This window comes from Typopeltis vanoorti, chromosome 20 (genome assembly GCF_054136105.1).
Source record: "Typopeltis vanoorti isolate ZY-2024b chromosome 20, IOZ_Tvanoo_1.0, whole genome shotgun sequence".
NCBI classification, from domain to species: Eukaryota; Metazoa; Arthropoda; class Arachnida; order Uropygi; family Thelyphonidae; genus Typopeltis; species Typopeltis vanoorti.
Window position 1 is genome coordinate 65,367,067 of NC_143568.1, and position 16,653 is coordinate 65,383,719.

The 16,653-nt window shown below is 35.5% G+C and overlaps 1 protein-coding gene across 1 annotated transcript in view; it reads left to right on the forward strand.

Annotated features, from left to right (window-relative positions):
• Positions 1-16,653, forward strand: part of LOC150095526 (inactive DNA (cytosine-5)-methyltransferase DNMT3L-like) — a 361,976-nt gene that overhangs the window by 2,394 nt on the left and 342,929 nt on the right. The window contains exon 3 of the mRNA XM_090410700.1: positions 16,464-16,538. Within this exon, the coding sequence (XP_090266826.1) occupies positions 16,464-16,538 (75 nt within the window). The remainder of the gene's footprint in view (positions 1-16,463; positions 16,539-16,653) is intronic.

Consider the following 16,653-nt stretch of genomic DNA (forward strand, 5'->3'; position numbering starts at 1 on the left):
TTTTCAAACCCTGGTTAAACCACTGCTTTTCTAATTGATGGATAAAGCGGTTTGAAAAGTTCTGTTTGGTTTCTACAGTCGATATTTCAGATTTTCTTCCATTAGCAAAATTACAGATGAATGTACCAAAGTGCTTTTTCTGGGGTGTGTGTGTGGGGGGGGGGGGTTGTTTCGAATATAGATACAGAAACCAAAATAAAAAGAAAATATTACATTTTACATTGCATATTATGGATATGTATACACTGCATGCGATGTATAAATATCACATTGTTAGGGGTATTTATACGCCTGCGCACAATTTCATCAGCATGAAGCAGAACTGCATAAACACTCAATGCGCAAGGTAATTAATGTTTCATACTGGCAGTGAGCATAAGACAGTAGATGAAGCAAGAAAGTAATGCCTGCCAAGTAGACTTCAAAATTATATGAAAAACTATTCTTTTCCACCATAGCTTCTGAAACATGTCAGGTGGGATAGATGATATTCATCCAGAAATGATCAAATGTAATGGTATAAAAGTTACACTGTATAATTCAGAAGCCCTGGTGAGAAGGTTTTATTCACATTATTTCAAGCTAATAGTATTATCCATCATCATTTGCTTATTCATCATCATCATAGCTTACATTATGAAAGAAAATGACATAAAACCTGAAATCAAAATGGGAAATACCTGAGGCAACTCTTTACTTTAGGTAGGTAATGTTATATGTCTAAGTCCCATACAACTCTTGAGTAATCTAAGTAAACAATAATTGTTACAAATTTGATATGAAAATCAGCAGTAAAATGAAGACTATTGAAAAGACCATGTACATTCTTGATGGAGAACCTCCAGAACAAGTAAAATATTTCTTAGGCATAATTCTTTATGAAGATGACAAATTAAATGTGGAAATATATAATAGAATAAACAAAGCTTATAGGGTGAGGAGTTATAAGAATAAATTTAATTACAGAAATTAGGAAGTAAAAAGATGGCGTTACTGCAAGATTGTTAAAAAGGAACATGATATTGTTAGCATTCAAGAATGTGAATTAGCTCTGCTTGCATTCAGGAGTTAGTATGAGCAGAGCTAATTCAGATGATTTGGTTATGTAAACAAATAGGAGAAAAAAGGTTAGCAAAGAATCAGTAGCATAAGGTGGCATAGTGTTGCATGGGGATACTAAGACAGATATTTCAAGATGTGTGTGTAAGGGGGACAATAAAAAAGTGATGACTAAGGCTGTGGAGAGGAAAGTGCAAAAGATTTGACAGTGTTGGTTGGAAATGAATGACTTATGAAGAAGCATTAATAAGGTAGCATGGAATTTGAGTGTTGTTAGAAATGGTCAAATGGAAGGGTTTTAGAGGAAGAGTTGTGTGTTGCTGAGAAAATAGAGGAGAAATGGGTGATGATTGTGAATGGCATGATACTCAGGATGTGTAAGAATATAGACTTTGGATGTGTGGGGTAAGGTCATGTAGCTTATTTTCAGCTTGCTGAAGATAAGTTACATTTCAGTGAGAGTGGCAGTGTGAAGGCTGGTTATTGTTCAGAGAAGTCTGTGTGTTTGGATACAGAAACCAAAATTAGACGGTGGAGCTATGATAATAAACTCATAGTAAGATACCATGAGTTTAGCAATACAGATATAGGATAAATGATGGTAGTATGAGAGATTGCATTTCAGTGAGGACCCATTAGAAGCAGTGAAGTCAAATGTATGGAATGATAGAGTGATGAATTTTTGGAAAGTAAAGGGAACCAGGAACAAGCTATGCTTGTGTATTTATGGGATTGAGGAAAACTAAAGGAATAGTGTTGACTAGTTCAGCAGAAGATTGCCCATTAAAAAAATACCTGCACAAGAGGTACAAAGCAGAACCAATACTTCTGTGTGATAGCAGCTGGGATGAATCTGGGAGAGAAGGCTCACCAGTTAACTGAATTGCCCTCCTCTGGACAGCATTGACATTTTTAGAGAGGTTTTTGGTGCACCACCCAATATATGAGAACACTATTCTAAGTTAGACTTTATACAGAGTTAGAAGTTGTATTGATGAGAAGGACATCTAATATTTTGAATGCTGAGGAGGCTATGGATGTGATTACATGAGTAGAGGCTTAAAGTTTAGGTCAGTGCAAGAAGATATATCTGATTTTGCATACAGCTCTGGGCATTATCAAAGGTCTTTCTGGAGTGAAATAAGTCAAGAATTTGTTTTGTGGGCATTGAAGTTTTACAGTGCTCATATATATCCTGGCTTGTGATATATAACACAATTCCTCTGCTACCATTGTTAATGGTAGGCAGAGGAATTGTGTCGTTTAAGAGTTGAAGTGGAAAATAGTAAGTTTTAAAAGAGGTAAACCGTGAGTAGACATAATTATACATAATAAATAACGGAAAAACTCACGTAGAAATATTATTTAATAGTATAATTTTCGCCTGTGTGTCACAGGCATCTTCAGTACAATTAGGCACAAAAATTAAACACTAACTGACAATTCCAAAAAGCGCCACCTAAGTAGCTGGTGTAAAATAACTAAAAAGGTCAATAACTTTCCTAAAAAAAAAAAAAAAAAAAAAAATTAATACAATAAAAAGTTAGGAAAGATTAGCTGATTTGTAAAGTACTATCTCCAATAAAGGGGATAGACGTAAGCCGTCGGATCTGTTTAATTTAGGAGAATGAAGTAGAGTTTCACATGCTTCTTTATAAAGGCGTTCCATGAGAAACTGACTTTTGTGAAGAACTCTTGTCTTTCTCCAATAAACTCTGTGTCTAGCGAAGATGGCATGTTCTGCAAGTCCAGACTTTTCAGGTTTAAAGTATTCAATATAAGATTGGTGTTCTTCTAGCCGAATGGAGGCAGATCTTCCCGTTTGTCCGAAATAACATAATCCACAAGAGCACGGAATCTGGTAGACACCTGGATGATTAAGATGTGGAAGCTTGTCCTTTGGAGAAGCGAGAAAGGTGGAGATTTTTCTAAACGGTCGAAAGGCAACAAAAATATTCAGTGGTTTTAAAATTTTTGCTATACGTTCACTGATGCCTTGTATATAAGGGATGGTAATGCGCGTTATTTCCTCTGTGTTTGAAGAGGGAGACATATTAAATCTACTCAAAGTTCTTTTAATGAAGCAATTCTTATAGCCATTAGATAGAAAGGAAGAAGTTATATATCGTATTTCTTTCTGTAAAAGATCGTCTGTAGAACAAAAGGAGTGGGCCCGATGAACCAGTGTTTTAATAGTTCCTGCCTTTTGACTGGGATGGTGATGAGATTCCGCATGGATATAATGGCCTGTATGAGTCTTCTTTCTATAAACTGAGAAATGTAGGTTACCATCTGGTTGGCGAAGAATTAGAAGATCTAAAAAGGCTAACTGCTTATTTGATTCTACTTCTAGGGTAAACTTGATCCTAGGATGAAATGTGTTTAACTTATTGAGAAATTGTTGAAGTTCATCAGAAGAGCCATTCCATACAGCAAAAATGTCATCGACATATCTGAACCAATGAGTAGGTCTAGGAGAAATATTGTCAAAGATACGTTGTTCAAAATGTTCCATAAAGAAATTGGAGATAGCAGGAGAGAGAGGATTACCCATTGCTGTTCCTTCAATTTGTTGATACAACTTATTTTTAAAAGAAAAATAACCAGAATTTATTACAAAATCAAATAAGTTTACAATGTCTGAAGGAAATTCCTGTTGTAGTAATTCAATACTTTCCGAAAGAGGCACATTTGTAAATAAAGAAACAACATCTAAACTGATCATGATATCAGAAACGTCCAAATGAAGATCTGAAATTTTATTTTTAAAATCCAAAGTATTTTTTATATAAGTATCAGTTCTTCTAGTTGAAGAGGAGAGTAAATTAGATAAAAATTTTGAGATTTTGTAAGTTGGGCAACCTATACAATCTACGACTGGTCTTAACGGAATGCCTGGTTTATTAACTTTTGGAAGACCATACAATCTAGGTGGACGACCGAAGAAGGTTTTAAGTTTTTTCTTTTGATCTTCATTCCATGTAGATACATTATCTATAAGAGAATTAAGTCTCTTCAATTGACTCCGGGTAGGATCCGATGTAAGAGGCCTATAAGTTGAATAGTCGCGAAGTAAAAGAGACATTTTTCTCTCATATTCCTTCCTATCTTGAATCACTACAGCCTTCCCCTTATCAGCTTTCGTAATTATTAAATTATTGTTATTCTTCAGTGATTTCAATGCTTTAAATTCAGAGTAAGAAAGATTAGGACGAGGAGGCTTGGCATGAAAAAGAATTTGTGCACATTCAAAACGTAATCTGTTGGCTGTTTTTTGGGGTAAGGATCGAATACCCCTGTCTATGTTATGAAAAAAATCCATAATAGGCACCTTATTCGGCGTAACAGTGAAATCATATCCTTTTGATAAAACAAAACGTTCACAGTCTGTTAGTGGACGTCCGGAAACATTTATGACTACTTTATCTATATCAATAGTATTATTACTGGATCTAGGTAAGCTGACTAGTGATTCAAATTTGCGTTTCAGCTTGTCACGAGAATCATTGAAAACCTTTTAAGTAAGAACTCGAAGATATGCGCATTACAGTAGTAAAAGTTTCAACAGTTAAATTAGATTCCAGAGCAATTTTTATATCCATAATTTCTCTATTTAAGATGGCAAGAGATTTTTTAGCTTCGTGTAGCTGAATATTTAAAAGAGACTTACTAGCTTTGAAGTAGATCTGATGAGCTTTTGGGGACCTAAAAACTTCTTTTATTTTACAACAGGTTGGAATAACCTGGGCCATCTTACATCGTTTAAGGAATATTAATCTGTTAATGCATTTGGCCTTCTTTATCAATACTTTACCGTATCTAGCAGATTGTCTGGAAATAGACTCTCCGTGAAGTCTAGCAATAAGTTTTAAAAGAGGTAAACCGTGAGTAGACATAACTATACATAATAAATAACGGAAAAACTCACGTAGAAATATTATTTAATAGTATAATTTTCGCCTGTGTGTCACAGGCATCTTCAGTACAATTAGGCACAAAAATTAAACACTAACTGACATTAAAGTACTATCTCCTTTATGGGAGATAGTACTTTACAAATCAGCTAATCTTTTTTAACTTTTTATTGTATTAATTTTTTTTTTTTTTTTTTTTTTTTTTTTTTTTTTTTTTTTTTTTTAGGAAAGTTATTGACCTTTTTAGTTATCTTACACCAGCTACTTAGGTGGCGCTTTTTGGAATTGTCAGTTAGTGTTTAATTTTTGTGCCTAATTGTACTGAAGATGCCTGTGACACACAGGCGAAAATTATACTATTAAATAATATTTCTACGTGAGTTTTTCCGTTATTTATTATGTATGGAAAATAGTAGTATGTGTGAAGTGGAGATCTGTAGAATAGTATATCTGATAGGATGCTATTATTATTATATGGGCACCTCCATGGAGTCCGAAGACTCATCACGGGAGACACAATCTATCATATCTCTCCTTGAACCGATTAGCAGACAAAGCACTCACAACTCTAGCAATCCATTCCACTCATTCACAACTCTCCAAGCAAAAAATCTAGTCCTTGCACTTCTACTAACTACACTTTTATTCAATTTACCCTTGTTTTGGTCTCTAGCCATGTGTGAAACATTTCCCCTGAATCTATTCTATAAACCCCTTTAAGCAACTTAAATGTTTCTATCATATCCTCTCTTTTTCTCCTATCAACCAACTTCTGCAATCCACATACCTTCAATCTATCCTTATAGGGAACATTCCACAGGCCACTCATCTTGGTAACTTGCCAAGAATCCGAATCTCCCCCATTGCTTCCTCATCCCCAAGAAATCCAGGGGACCAGACTTGAGCACAGTAATTCAGATATGGGTGTGTTAAGGCCTTATGAAGAGGAATGAAAACTTCCTTATTTCTGCTTGTTAATGTGTTCTTTAATATCCAAGTAATCTTAGCAATATGTTCTCTAAACTTTAACTCTTTGTCTACCACCACACCCAAATCTCTAGCTTCATCTATTTTCTGGAGTACAGTGCCATCAACGTGATACATGGCTTGTAATCTACGTATCCCAAAATGAATAACTTTGCATTTCTTGACATTAAACCAACACCCGTTAACTTTTGTCCATACTGACAGCCTATTTAAATCTTCCTGCAAGTTCTCCACATTGCCTTGATTAACAATACCTAATTTTGCATCATCAGCAAACTGAATATTTTTCAGGTTATTTCCTATATCATTTATGTACAAAATAAACAGCAATGGTCCTAGCACTAAATCTTGTGGTACACCACTAGTCACCTGTTTTCACCTTGATTAAAATTCTGCCCCTCCATGTAAAACTTTTCGATATCTGTCCAGCAGCACCCTCTTATCCACTTAACCAATGTCATATCCATTCCCATTTGTTCTAATTGCATAACAGAGTTCCATGTGGTATTCTGTCAAATGCCTTTGTAAAGTCCAGCAAAATCATCTTGTAGCCATTTCCTTTATTCAACTCAGCTGCTATTCTTTTATATAAAGTTAGTAAATTACTAAGGAGGTTCAGAGGAAGGAGATTACCCGATATTAAAAGAAGAAGTCATTGCAGCAGTTAGCTCTTCAAAAATAGGAAAATCACTGGAAATTGATGGTGTTAATGGAACTAATATGCGAAGGAGGTGACATCATCATTGACAACTTGCTAAATTTTTTCCAGGACGTATGGAACACAGAGACTTGGCCTTCTGATTGGCGGACTTCTGTCCTTGTACCTATTCCTAATAAGGGAAACAGCAATAAATGTAGCAACTACAGAACAATAAACCTTATTAGTCATCCAAGCAAAATCCTGTTAAAAATACTATTGTCAAAAATCGAAAAGAAAACAGAAAGTAGACTATCAGATGAACAAGCGGGTTTCCAGAAGTACAATTGACCATATTTTTACAATACATATACTAGGCAAAAAATACATAGAACATAACAAAATAATCTGTCACAACTTTTTAGACCTTCAAAAAGCTTTTGACTCAATATGGCACGAGGCATTATGGAAATTTATAGAACATTATGGTATTGACAACAAAATCATTAGGATTATTAAATCTCTTTATTCCTCATCTGATATGAGAATTGAAATTAAAAATTACAGCAGTGAACCGTTCTGGGCAGAACGGGGGGTAAGATTGGGATGCATCTTGTCCTCTCTTCTTTTTAATTGTTTTCTGGAATATGTCATAGATGAAACTCTTCATGAATATGACATTGGAATAGTAGTTGGTGGACTAAGAATAAATAACTTACGTTTTGCAGACGATATCGATCTTCTGGCAGAAAGTGAAGAAGAATTACAAGAGATAACCAGCCGCGTTTTTGGAACATTAAAAAATTATGGATTATATATAAACCTACAAAAAACAAAAACAATGATAAAATCAAACATTGAATTCTTAAAGATACAAATTGAGAATGTAAACAAGTTTCACTTATCTAGGAAGCACGCTCAGTCAAGATGGTCGTTCAAAAACTGACATTAAATACCGAATTGCTAAGGCAACCGTGGCCCTATAGAAGTTAAAACCATTGTGGGAAGATAACAGAACATCTTAACCCAAAAATGAGGACCTTGTTAGGTGATAAAGCTGGAAAAACAACCCAGAAGGGTCAACCTTAGAGCGAAGTAAGAAATCCAGACAGAAAATTACAGATAGGAACATTTAATTGCAGAATATTAAGAACAGAAGAAGAACTGATCATTCTCGAAAAAGAGCTAAAGAGAATAAAATGGGATATAATAAGATTAAGTGAGGTAAAAAGGTAGGACAAGGAATTTATACAACTTAAAACGGCCACTACTTCTACTATTATGGACATGATGGGGATGGACATGACACTGGTTAACTGGATAAGAGGATGGCTGCTGAACAGATATCAAAAGGTATATGGAGGGATGGAATTGAGGCAAAAATAGGTGACTAGTGATGTGGTGCAAGGTTCAGTGCTGGGATCATTGCTTTATCATTTTTTTATCATTATCTATAAATGATATAGGAAATAACCTGAAAGCAAATATTCAGTTTGCTGATGATGCCAAATTAAGTATATGGTAAATACAGTTCAGTTAATCAAGGCAATGTGGAGAGCTTGCAGGACGATTTAAATAGGCTTTCAGTATGAACAATGGGTATCAGTTTAATGTGGAGAAATGTAAAGTTATGCATTTTTGGAAAAATATATTACAAACTGTGTATCACATTGATGGCACTGTACTCCAGGAAAGCGATTTAGGGATGATGGTAGACAGAGTTAAAGTTTCGAGGACATATTGCTAAGGTAGTTTATAAGATTACTTGGTTATTAAAGAACACATTAACATGTAGAGTTAAGGAAGTTATTATTCCTCTTTGTAAGGCCTTGATACATCCACATCTGGATTACTATGCTTAAGTCTGGTCCCCTGAGTTTCTTCGCGATGAGGAAGCAGTGGAAATGATTCAGAAGCGAGTGACCAAGATGGTAAGTAGCCTGTGGAATGTTCCCTATGAGGATAGATTGAGGTTGTGTGGATTGCAGAAGTTGGTTGATAGGAGAAAAAGAGGGCTTGTGAGAGAAACATTTTAGTTTCTTAAAGGGTTTTATAGGATTGATGCAGGGGAAATGTTTCAGCACTTGGCTAGAGGGACCAGAACAAGGGGTCATCCCTGGAAGTTGAATAAAGGTATTGTTAGTTAGGGGTGTGAGGACTATATTTTTTGCTTGGAGAGAGTTGTGAATGAATGGAATGGGTTATCAGTCAGTTGTGAGTGCTTTGTTTGTTAATGGATCCATGGAAGTGCCTGTATAATAATAGTAATTACGGAACAAATACAAAAATTGGAGGAGTAAGATTTATCATCAAAAAATCCTTAAAAATAAATATAAAAGAAATAAAATATGTATCGAACAGAATTGCCAAACTCACATTAAAAATCAATAATAGATACAAACTAAAAATATTACAAATTTATGCTCCAATACAGTCTTATTCAGGGGAGGAGAAAGAGCAGTTTTATGAGGATATGCAAAAAAACAGTAGATAATGATAAACATTTTTGATCATAATAGGAGACTTTAATGCATAAAAAGGAAAAAACTTTTCCCAAATTGACACGATTGGAACTCATGGGTTAGGGGGAGAGAAATCAAAATCAAAATCTTGATAGAATTTACAGAAGCCAACAGACTCTACTTCATAAACACATCTTTAAAATATGCCCAAAAAAGAAATGGATGTGGAGAAGTCAAAAATGAAATAGACTATATCCTCTTTAATAGGAAATATAAAATACATGATGTATCAGTCATAAATCAGTTCAGAATAGGAAGTGATCATAGACTAGTGAGAGCTAAAGTTATGCTGCCGATCAAATCAGAAAGAAAGAAATTCGTAAATACAACCAAAAAACTTGATGCTAAGACAATAATTGAAAAACAAAAAGAATATAGAAACATAATAAATAAAAAATTAGATGAAATATACATTTTTGAAGAGGATGTTGATAAACTAAATCAAGCAATAACAGATATAGTAACATCTGCAAATAAATTTAAGAGTACATCAACGAAGAATAAAGGAAAACTTTTACTGGAAACCATAAACATGATGAAAAAGAGAAGAGATATGAAACAAGATAAAAACTCTACTTCAAAAATAGAATGCTCAGAATTATGCAGAACTATAAGGAAAAGAGTAAGATATGAAATCAGAGCTTATAACACTAACAAAATCAAACAAATAATAGAAAATAACAAAAATATGAAATTTCTAAATTCTGGTGGAGTTATATTGGAAGAAGTGAAAGAAGCGAGTGATTTTGGGGTGTTTGTAGATTGAAGGTTAGAGAACATATTGCAAAGGTTGTGAAGACAGCTCAGAATTGTTGCAGTGCTGAGGAAGATATTGACCCCAAGCAATAAAAGGATGGTGGTCCCATTGTATAAATCTTTGACAACATCTAGATTTCTGTGCTCATATCTAGTCACTGGGATTTGAGCAGGATGAAATAACCTTGGATAAGGTGTAGAAATAGATAATAAAAATGATATTAGGACTGCAATGTTGGTTATAAGCAGGGGTTGACAAATTATGCAAAACGGTACTCATGTGAAAAATTTTACTTGTCTAAGATCTCTTAGTTTTTTAATGTCTCAGTAAGTCAATAGGAATTTCAAAAAATGAATAGTGCTGTACCATGGGTGGAGAAGATATTTATTTTTTATTAAATAAAAATATTCTATTTTGTTCATTCTGCAGTAGCAGCTCACCATCTAGCAAAATCTGCTTACCACAGGTGAGCATATTTGTCAAGCTCCAGTTATGAATATGGGCTGAAAGTATGCAGACTAAATTACAAAAAGGGGAGGGGTGTGATTGAGACATTTAAGCTATTGAAAGATTATCAGATTAACGCAGAAAATTTTTCATATAGTAGAACAAATGGAAGGAACAAGGACAAGGGACCATCCCTGAAAGTTGTAAAAGGAAGTAGTGAGTAAGAGTGAATAAGAATTAAGTTTTTTGCATAGAATGTAGTAGTACGGAATGTATTGTCTAAGAGGATAGTAAAAGTGCAAAGAGTGGATAAGTTTAAAGACTGATACAATAGACTTTGAGTTGTCTAGCATTAACCTTCCATAATGGGTCTTGTTACTCCATTAAGGTAAGGAAAATAACAATAAACTATACCTACTTTTCCTAAATCACTACTCAACTCTGTTTGTTCCGTTACACCCTCTTTGTTTCAAAGGTGACATTTGTGCAATATGTACCATGTCAGAGAGAGAGAGAACGTTACAACTTAAAACATGATCTCTCTGTTAGGAAAGTTGCACTGGAGAAAATTAATTAAGAGAATAACAAAGACAGCAACTGTATTTGTTAGCTAAAAATCTCTACCTAATGCTATCAAATACAGTTGGTATCTTTGTTATTCTCTTAATTAATTTTCTCCAGTGCAACTTTCCTAACAGAGAGATCATCTTTTGAGATTTGAATGTTCAAAATTCCATCTGGTTATCCATTTTGCAATCGTACTTATCCACCAGGAGATGTCAAGGCATTTTCCCTCAGTAGCGATTATACATGAATTTTTTATATTCCCACAAGATAATCCTAATGATTCTCCAAACATAGTTGATCTCCTTGTGATCTTTTTATGTATACATTAGATCAGAGGTTCTCAACCAATCTGGTTGTGGTTGCAGGTGCATTTGAGATTGGAAAGAGAGGGGTGTTCACCAACCTGGCTGCAGTTGTGGGTGCATTCAAGATTGGGAAGAGAGTGGCAGGCACCAATATTTTTTTCTATCAAAATTAATACTTATCAAATTGAATGATAACAATTAACAAATTAATTAACTAACAGCCCACCTGGCTGGCCGAATGGTTAGCATATCCGCTCTCCAACCAAAAGGCTGTGGGTTCGAATCCTGCCATGGGCACGGATGTTTGTGATTGTCTGTGGAAAAACTAGTAGTCATGGCCGTCGGTAGATGGCATTGGTGTAGTTGCGGTTAGTTGTAGTTGGTGGATTGAGTGGTGGAGAGAGCTGTAGAGCAGGTGCCCTCTCTCGATTAGTCTATGGACTCTCTGGAGGTGTCAAATAATAATAATAACTATGAAAGTAGGATAACACGTGTAACATTTATTATACAACTGAATTAAACCATCACACAATAAGCAAAAACATTTCTCTTTACTCTGGATAAAACAAGTCTTCTTGCCAATCATTGTTGAATTTATATGTTCGTTGTTTTTTTATTTGGATTACTCATTTTTGGGGCAAAATTTTTAAACACGAGAAAACGATGTATGGTCAAAGCTTACCAAGAACGCCGGTGAAGTGGTGACATCCCTCAAGCACACGGTTGCCAGTAGACTAAATACCAGATGATCTTCTTGCTGGTGATCTTTCTACATATAAATTAGATGGTATTTGTAGTCACAGTTTAGACCATTACCTAGTGTTGATTTCTTCTTCCATGGAGCAACAGTCACGTGGCCACTGTCATCCATGTTGTTTGTCATTGTAATTTATATACTTCATTTTCTTGGTTGCATTACAGTTTCTGAGTGATGATGCAAACATTTTTTTTTTTTTTTTATGTTGCTCCTATCCACAAAAGGTTATATGCAAACTGTGGATGGGCCAAGGAATTTTTTTTATCATTTTATATTTTTTTTGGTAAATGGGAATAGAGTGACTGATGCAGAGGACATAGTGGAATTGTTCAATGAACACTTTATTGGAGTATTTCATCCTGGAGGAATCAGTTTTAATGCTAGAGGGATTGGACAGGTTTGAGGTTTAGAGGTACAGGAGGAGAGTGTGTTCCAAATACTGAGTACTCTGGATGTCAGTAAAGCTGTGGGACTGGCTGCTATTTCACCACGAGTTTTGAGAGAATGTGCTAAGGAACTGACAGCACCTTTGACCTGGCTTTTCAATGAAAGTCTGGCTATAGGAAAGGTTCCCAAGGAATGGAAGGAACGTAAGATAGTGCCATTGCATAAGGGCGGTAGCAGACTGGAAGTGTCTAATTATATGCCAGTTTGTGTGTCATCAGTAGTTGTTAAGATCTTGGAGAAATTAGTGATGGACCGTATACAGCATTGAGCAGATGAGGGTAATGTTATCTGTGAGAGTCAACATGGATTTTTCAAGGGGCGCTCTTGTTTTAGTAATATGCTAGCCTTTTATAATAAATTTACAAGAGCAGTAGATGAGGGAAATGCATATACTGCCATTTTCTTGGACTTAGTGAAGGCATTTGACAGGGTGCCACATGATAAGCTGATATTTAAATTGCAGCACATGGGTCTGGATGTCAGATTGGTCAACTGGATTCATGATTGGCTATCCGATAGGTATCAGAGAGTTGTGTATGGTGGGGCAATTTCAAAGAGGCAGAGGGTTACAAGTGGGTTCCCACAGGAATAAGTACTGGGACCTATATTGTTTAACCTTTATATCAGTGACATTGTCAGTGGATTGCGAGGGGATATTCAGTTGTTTGCAGATGACGTGAAGCTAGGAAGAATTATTAATAATAGTGCAGATGTGGTAGCCCTGCAAGAGGATTTGTATAAGCTAGATAGATCGGCAAATGAATGGGGGTGTCGGTTTAATGCAGCGAAATGTATGGTCTTGAGGTTTCGGACACATCGATGGGACACTGCATACTTTATGGGAGGAGCTATTCTGGAGGAAGTAGGGGAGACGAGATCTGGGGTTGATGATTGATAGAATCCTGAAATTTAGAGGATATATTGCAAAGGTGGTGAAGGTAACACAGAGGATTGCCACAATAATGAGAAGGACACTGACCTGCATAGATAAGAGTTATCATTCCGTTGTATAAGATTCTGATCAGACCACACTTAGACTATTATTCTCAGATTTGGTCCCCAGGATTTGAAGGGTATAAATTAACTGTGGAAAGGATATAAAGATGGTTTCAGGACTGCACAATGTTAGTTATGAGGTTCGGTTGAGGGAATGTGGAGTGCAGAGTTTGGTGGATAGAAGAAGGAGAAGTGATATGATTGAGACTTCTAAACTGTTGAGAGGTGGTTACACGGTTGACACTGGGGAGTTCTTTCGCTCGGTTGAACAGCTGGAAGGAGTGATGACAAGGGGCCATCCCTGGAAGTTACGAAAGGAAACTGTGAGCAAGAGAGTGAGGAGTGGTTTCTTTGCATGGAGAGTGGTTGAATGCATTGCCTGATAGAGTGGTAAGAGCGAGAACAGTCAACGAGTTTAAGGAGTGGTACGATAGACTTTGTGTTTCCTAGGAGGGACCTCCCACGATGAGTCTTGATAGACTTTGGGTTTCTTAGGAAGGACCTCCCGTGATGAGTCTTTTGACTCCAATGAGGCCTGAATAATAATAATATAGTCTGGGAACCATGCTCTGGAGACCAGAGATGGAACTGTTTCAAGCCAATTCAGGCCTTCAATAAGTGTGGTGGTGGTAGTCTCACACCAGGCAATGAAATTTTAAGTGGGAGATGAATTTCATTGCCTGATGTGAGACCACCACCACACTTATTGAAGTGAATGCTTCCATCATTTATTCATTCCTTATTCCATTTCATATTTTCAGCCTTTGTTTTCCAAGAATGAGAACCGGATTGATTACTTAACCTATTTTTAATTGATTGATTGCTTATCAATTGAAGGTGAATTAGCTGATTTCATACAGTGGTAGCAGAGTTTTTATTCCAAGAAACTCAGGATATTTATCTCACACACAGGGCAAATTGGCCATGAGAAACACACAATTTACAGACAAAAAAAAAATACTGTTGGTGGTGATAGGTGGCATTGTGTGTTGATAGTAGTGGTATTGTGGTGGTAGTAGTAGTTGGAGGATTAAGTAGGTGAAATGGTTAGATCTGTATATTGGAGTAGTGGCCTCCTGCAATGAGTTCTTAGATTCCCTGAAGGTGTCACATAATGACAGCATAATAACAATAACATTCTGAAATTATGAAATAAATCCTGCAAAATAATTAATTGCAGTCTAAAAACAAAAAGTATATTGTACGTATAATATGCATTCATGAATATAGTTTATAGCTTTTCTGCTAAATTTGCTAACACCTCTATTTCCCAAAGGTAAGTAGGCAAGAGTATTTTTAACCCAGTCTAACTTTTTGAAAACTGAGAGGCAGTCGAGTCGATCTCTATCCTTAGTGAATTATAGATAATGGCCTAAACTATCAATGATTTTGAATGGCATCTGATGAAAAGAGTATGGCAGACAACTACCGCCCTGTCATGGTCCTTCACCCTAATGCAATATATTATTGTCTAAAATACTGTATAGTATTTATATATTTAAATATTTTTATTCAAATTTATAATTTTATATACAGGGTGTCTCATAATTCTTAGTGCAGTATTAAACTTTAATAGGTCTAGCATTATAAAAGTTACAGATTTATAGTATATAATAGCTTAAAGAGTATGTAATTAAGTTTTATCTACAATGATTTGTTTCTTATTAGTGCTTAACATGACAGTCATCTTGTGAAATGCATGTAACTAGGTGATTTTTGAAGTTCCAGAAAATTTAGTAGTTTCTTAGCAGTGACTGCATTGCTTGCATTTGTAATTTTAGTCTTAAGGTCATCAAGAGAAGCAGGTTTTGAAGCATACACGACTGTTTTGATATGACCCCATAAGAAAAAGTCTTACGGAGTCAGGTCAGCGACCAAGGTGGCTATGCAAGAGCACCTCCTCTGCCGATCCACCTGTCCACGAAAGTGTCATCCAGAAACTTTCATACTTGTGTTGCATAGTGACAGGGTGCTCCATGCCATTGGAAAATGATTTTATTCATAAGATTTAATCTCTTTAATTCAGGAATAAAAAAAATTTTGAAGCACTGCTAATTAAGATTCATCCTTGACAGTGGGCTCATCTAAAAAGAATGGCCCTATAATGCAACACCTGTTAACCGCGCACCACACATTAACTTTTGGCGAGTTTCTTTCGTGTTGTCACATTTCCTGAGGCTTCTGTATGCAGCAATTGTGATAGTTAACTTTCCCACTTATGTGGAATGTTGCTTCATCTGAAAAGGTCAATATGTCAGTAACATTGTGTCATTTTTCATTTGTGTCTTCATCAGTTGACAGAAATCCAACCTGGCATGATAATCCTCTTCTTGTAGCATTTGAACAGTCGTAATTATGTAAGCATGTTTATAGAGTTGTCTGGTTAGAATTCTGTGTACTGTGGTTTTTGGTACATCTAACTCAGCATAGCGCACTGATTTCTTAGGACTCTTATCAAATGCCCTTTCGATTTTGACCACATTCACTTCCCTTGATGAACACCTCAGGGAGGCGTTCATCAAGAGAAGTAAATCTGGGTTTGTCATGAACACCTCAGGGAGGCGTTCATCAAGAGAAGTAAATCTGGGTTTGTCATGAATTGATTCAATTTATTTGAATTTTTTTCATCCGTTATTAATTAAATTTCTTTGGGTTACCTCCTTGTTATAATGGACATAGAATTTTCTTCTTACTGCTGTTATGGACTTGAGTTCAGCAAGCCACAGGATGCAGTTGACTTTTTCTTCAACATTTGCCATCTTCAATCATACCAGTCTAAAAAAATAAAAAAATGTAATGAAATAATAATATTCATGTATCAAAAATTCTAATAGTTATTCTTTCAAATGTTATTTATTGCAACTCTGTAACTGTGATACTTTTGAAGCAGTTAAAGATCAAAGCTGCACTAAGAATTATGGGACACTGTGTGTGTGTGTGTGTGTGTGTGTGTGTGTGTGTGTGTGTGTGTGTGTGTGTGTGTGTGTGTGTGTGTGTGTAAATTTATTTCTATTAATAGCTGTATCAATTTTTTTATGAAAATCATTAATTCTTTCTTAATGTTTTAGATATACATCAAAAAAGGATGATCAATCAAGATGAATCTTTTAACTTCTCTCCACATTCTACAGCAGAAAATTGCAGTAGGTAGCTCATGACTAATTTATTTACGATACTTCTTTTTTTTTTTTGTTTAGTAAATAAGTATGCTATCATCGTTATCAGTGGCCATGAGTCCAATGCCTGTTGGTGTCTGAT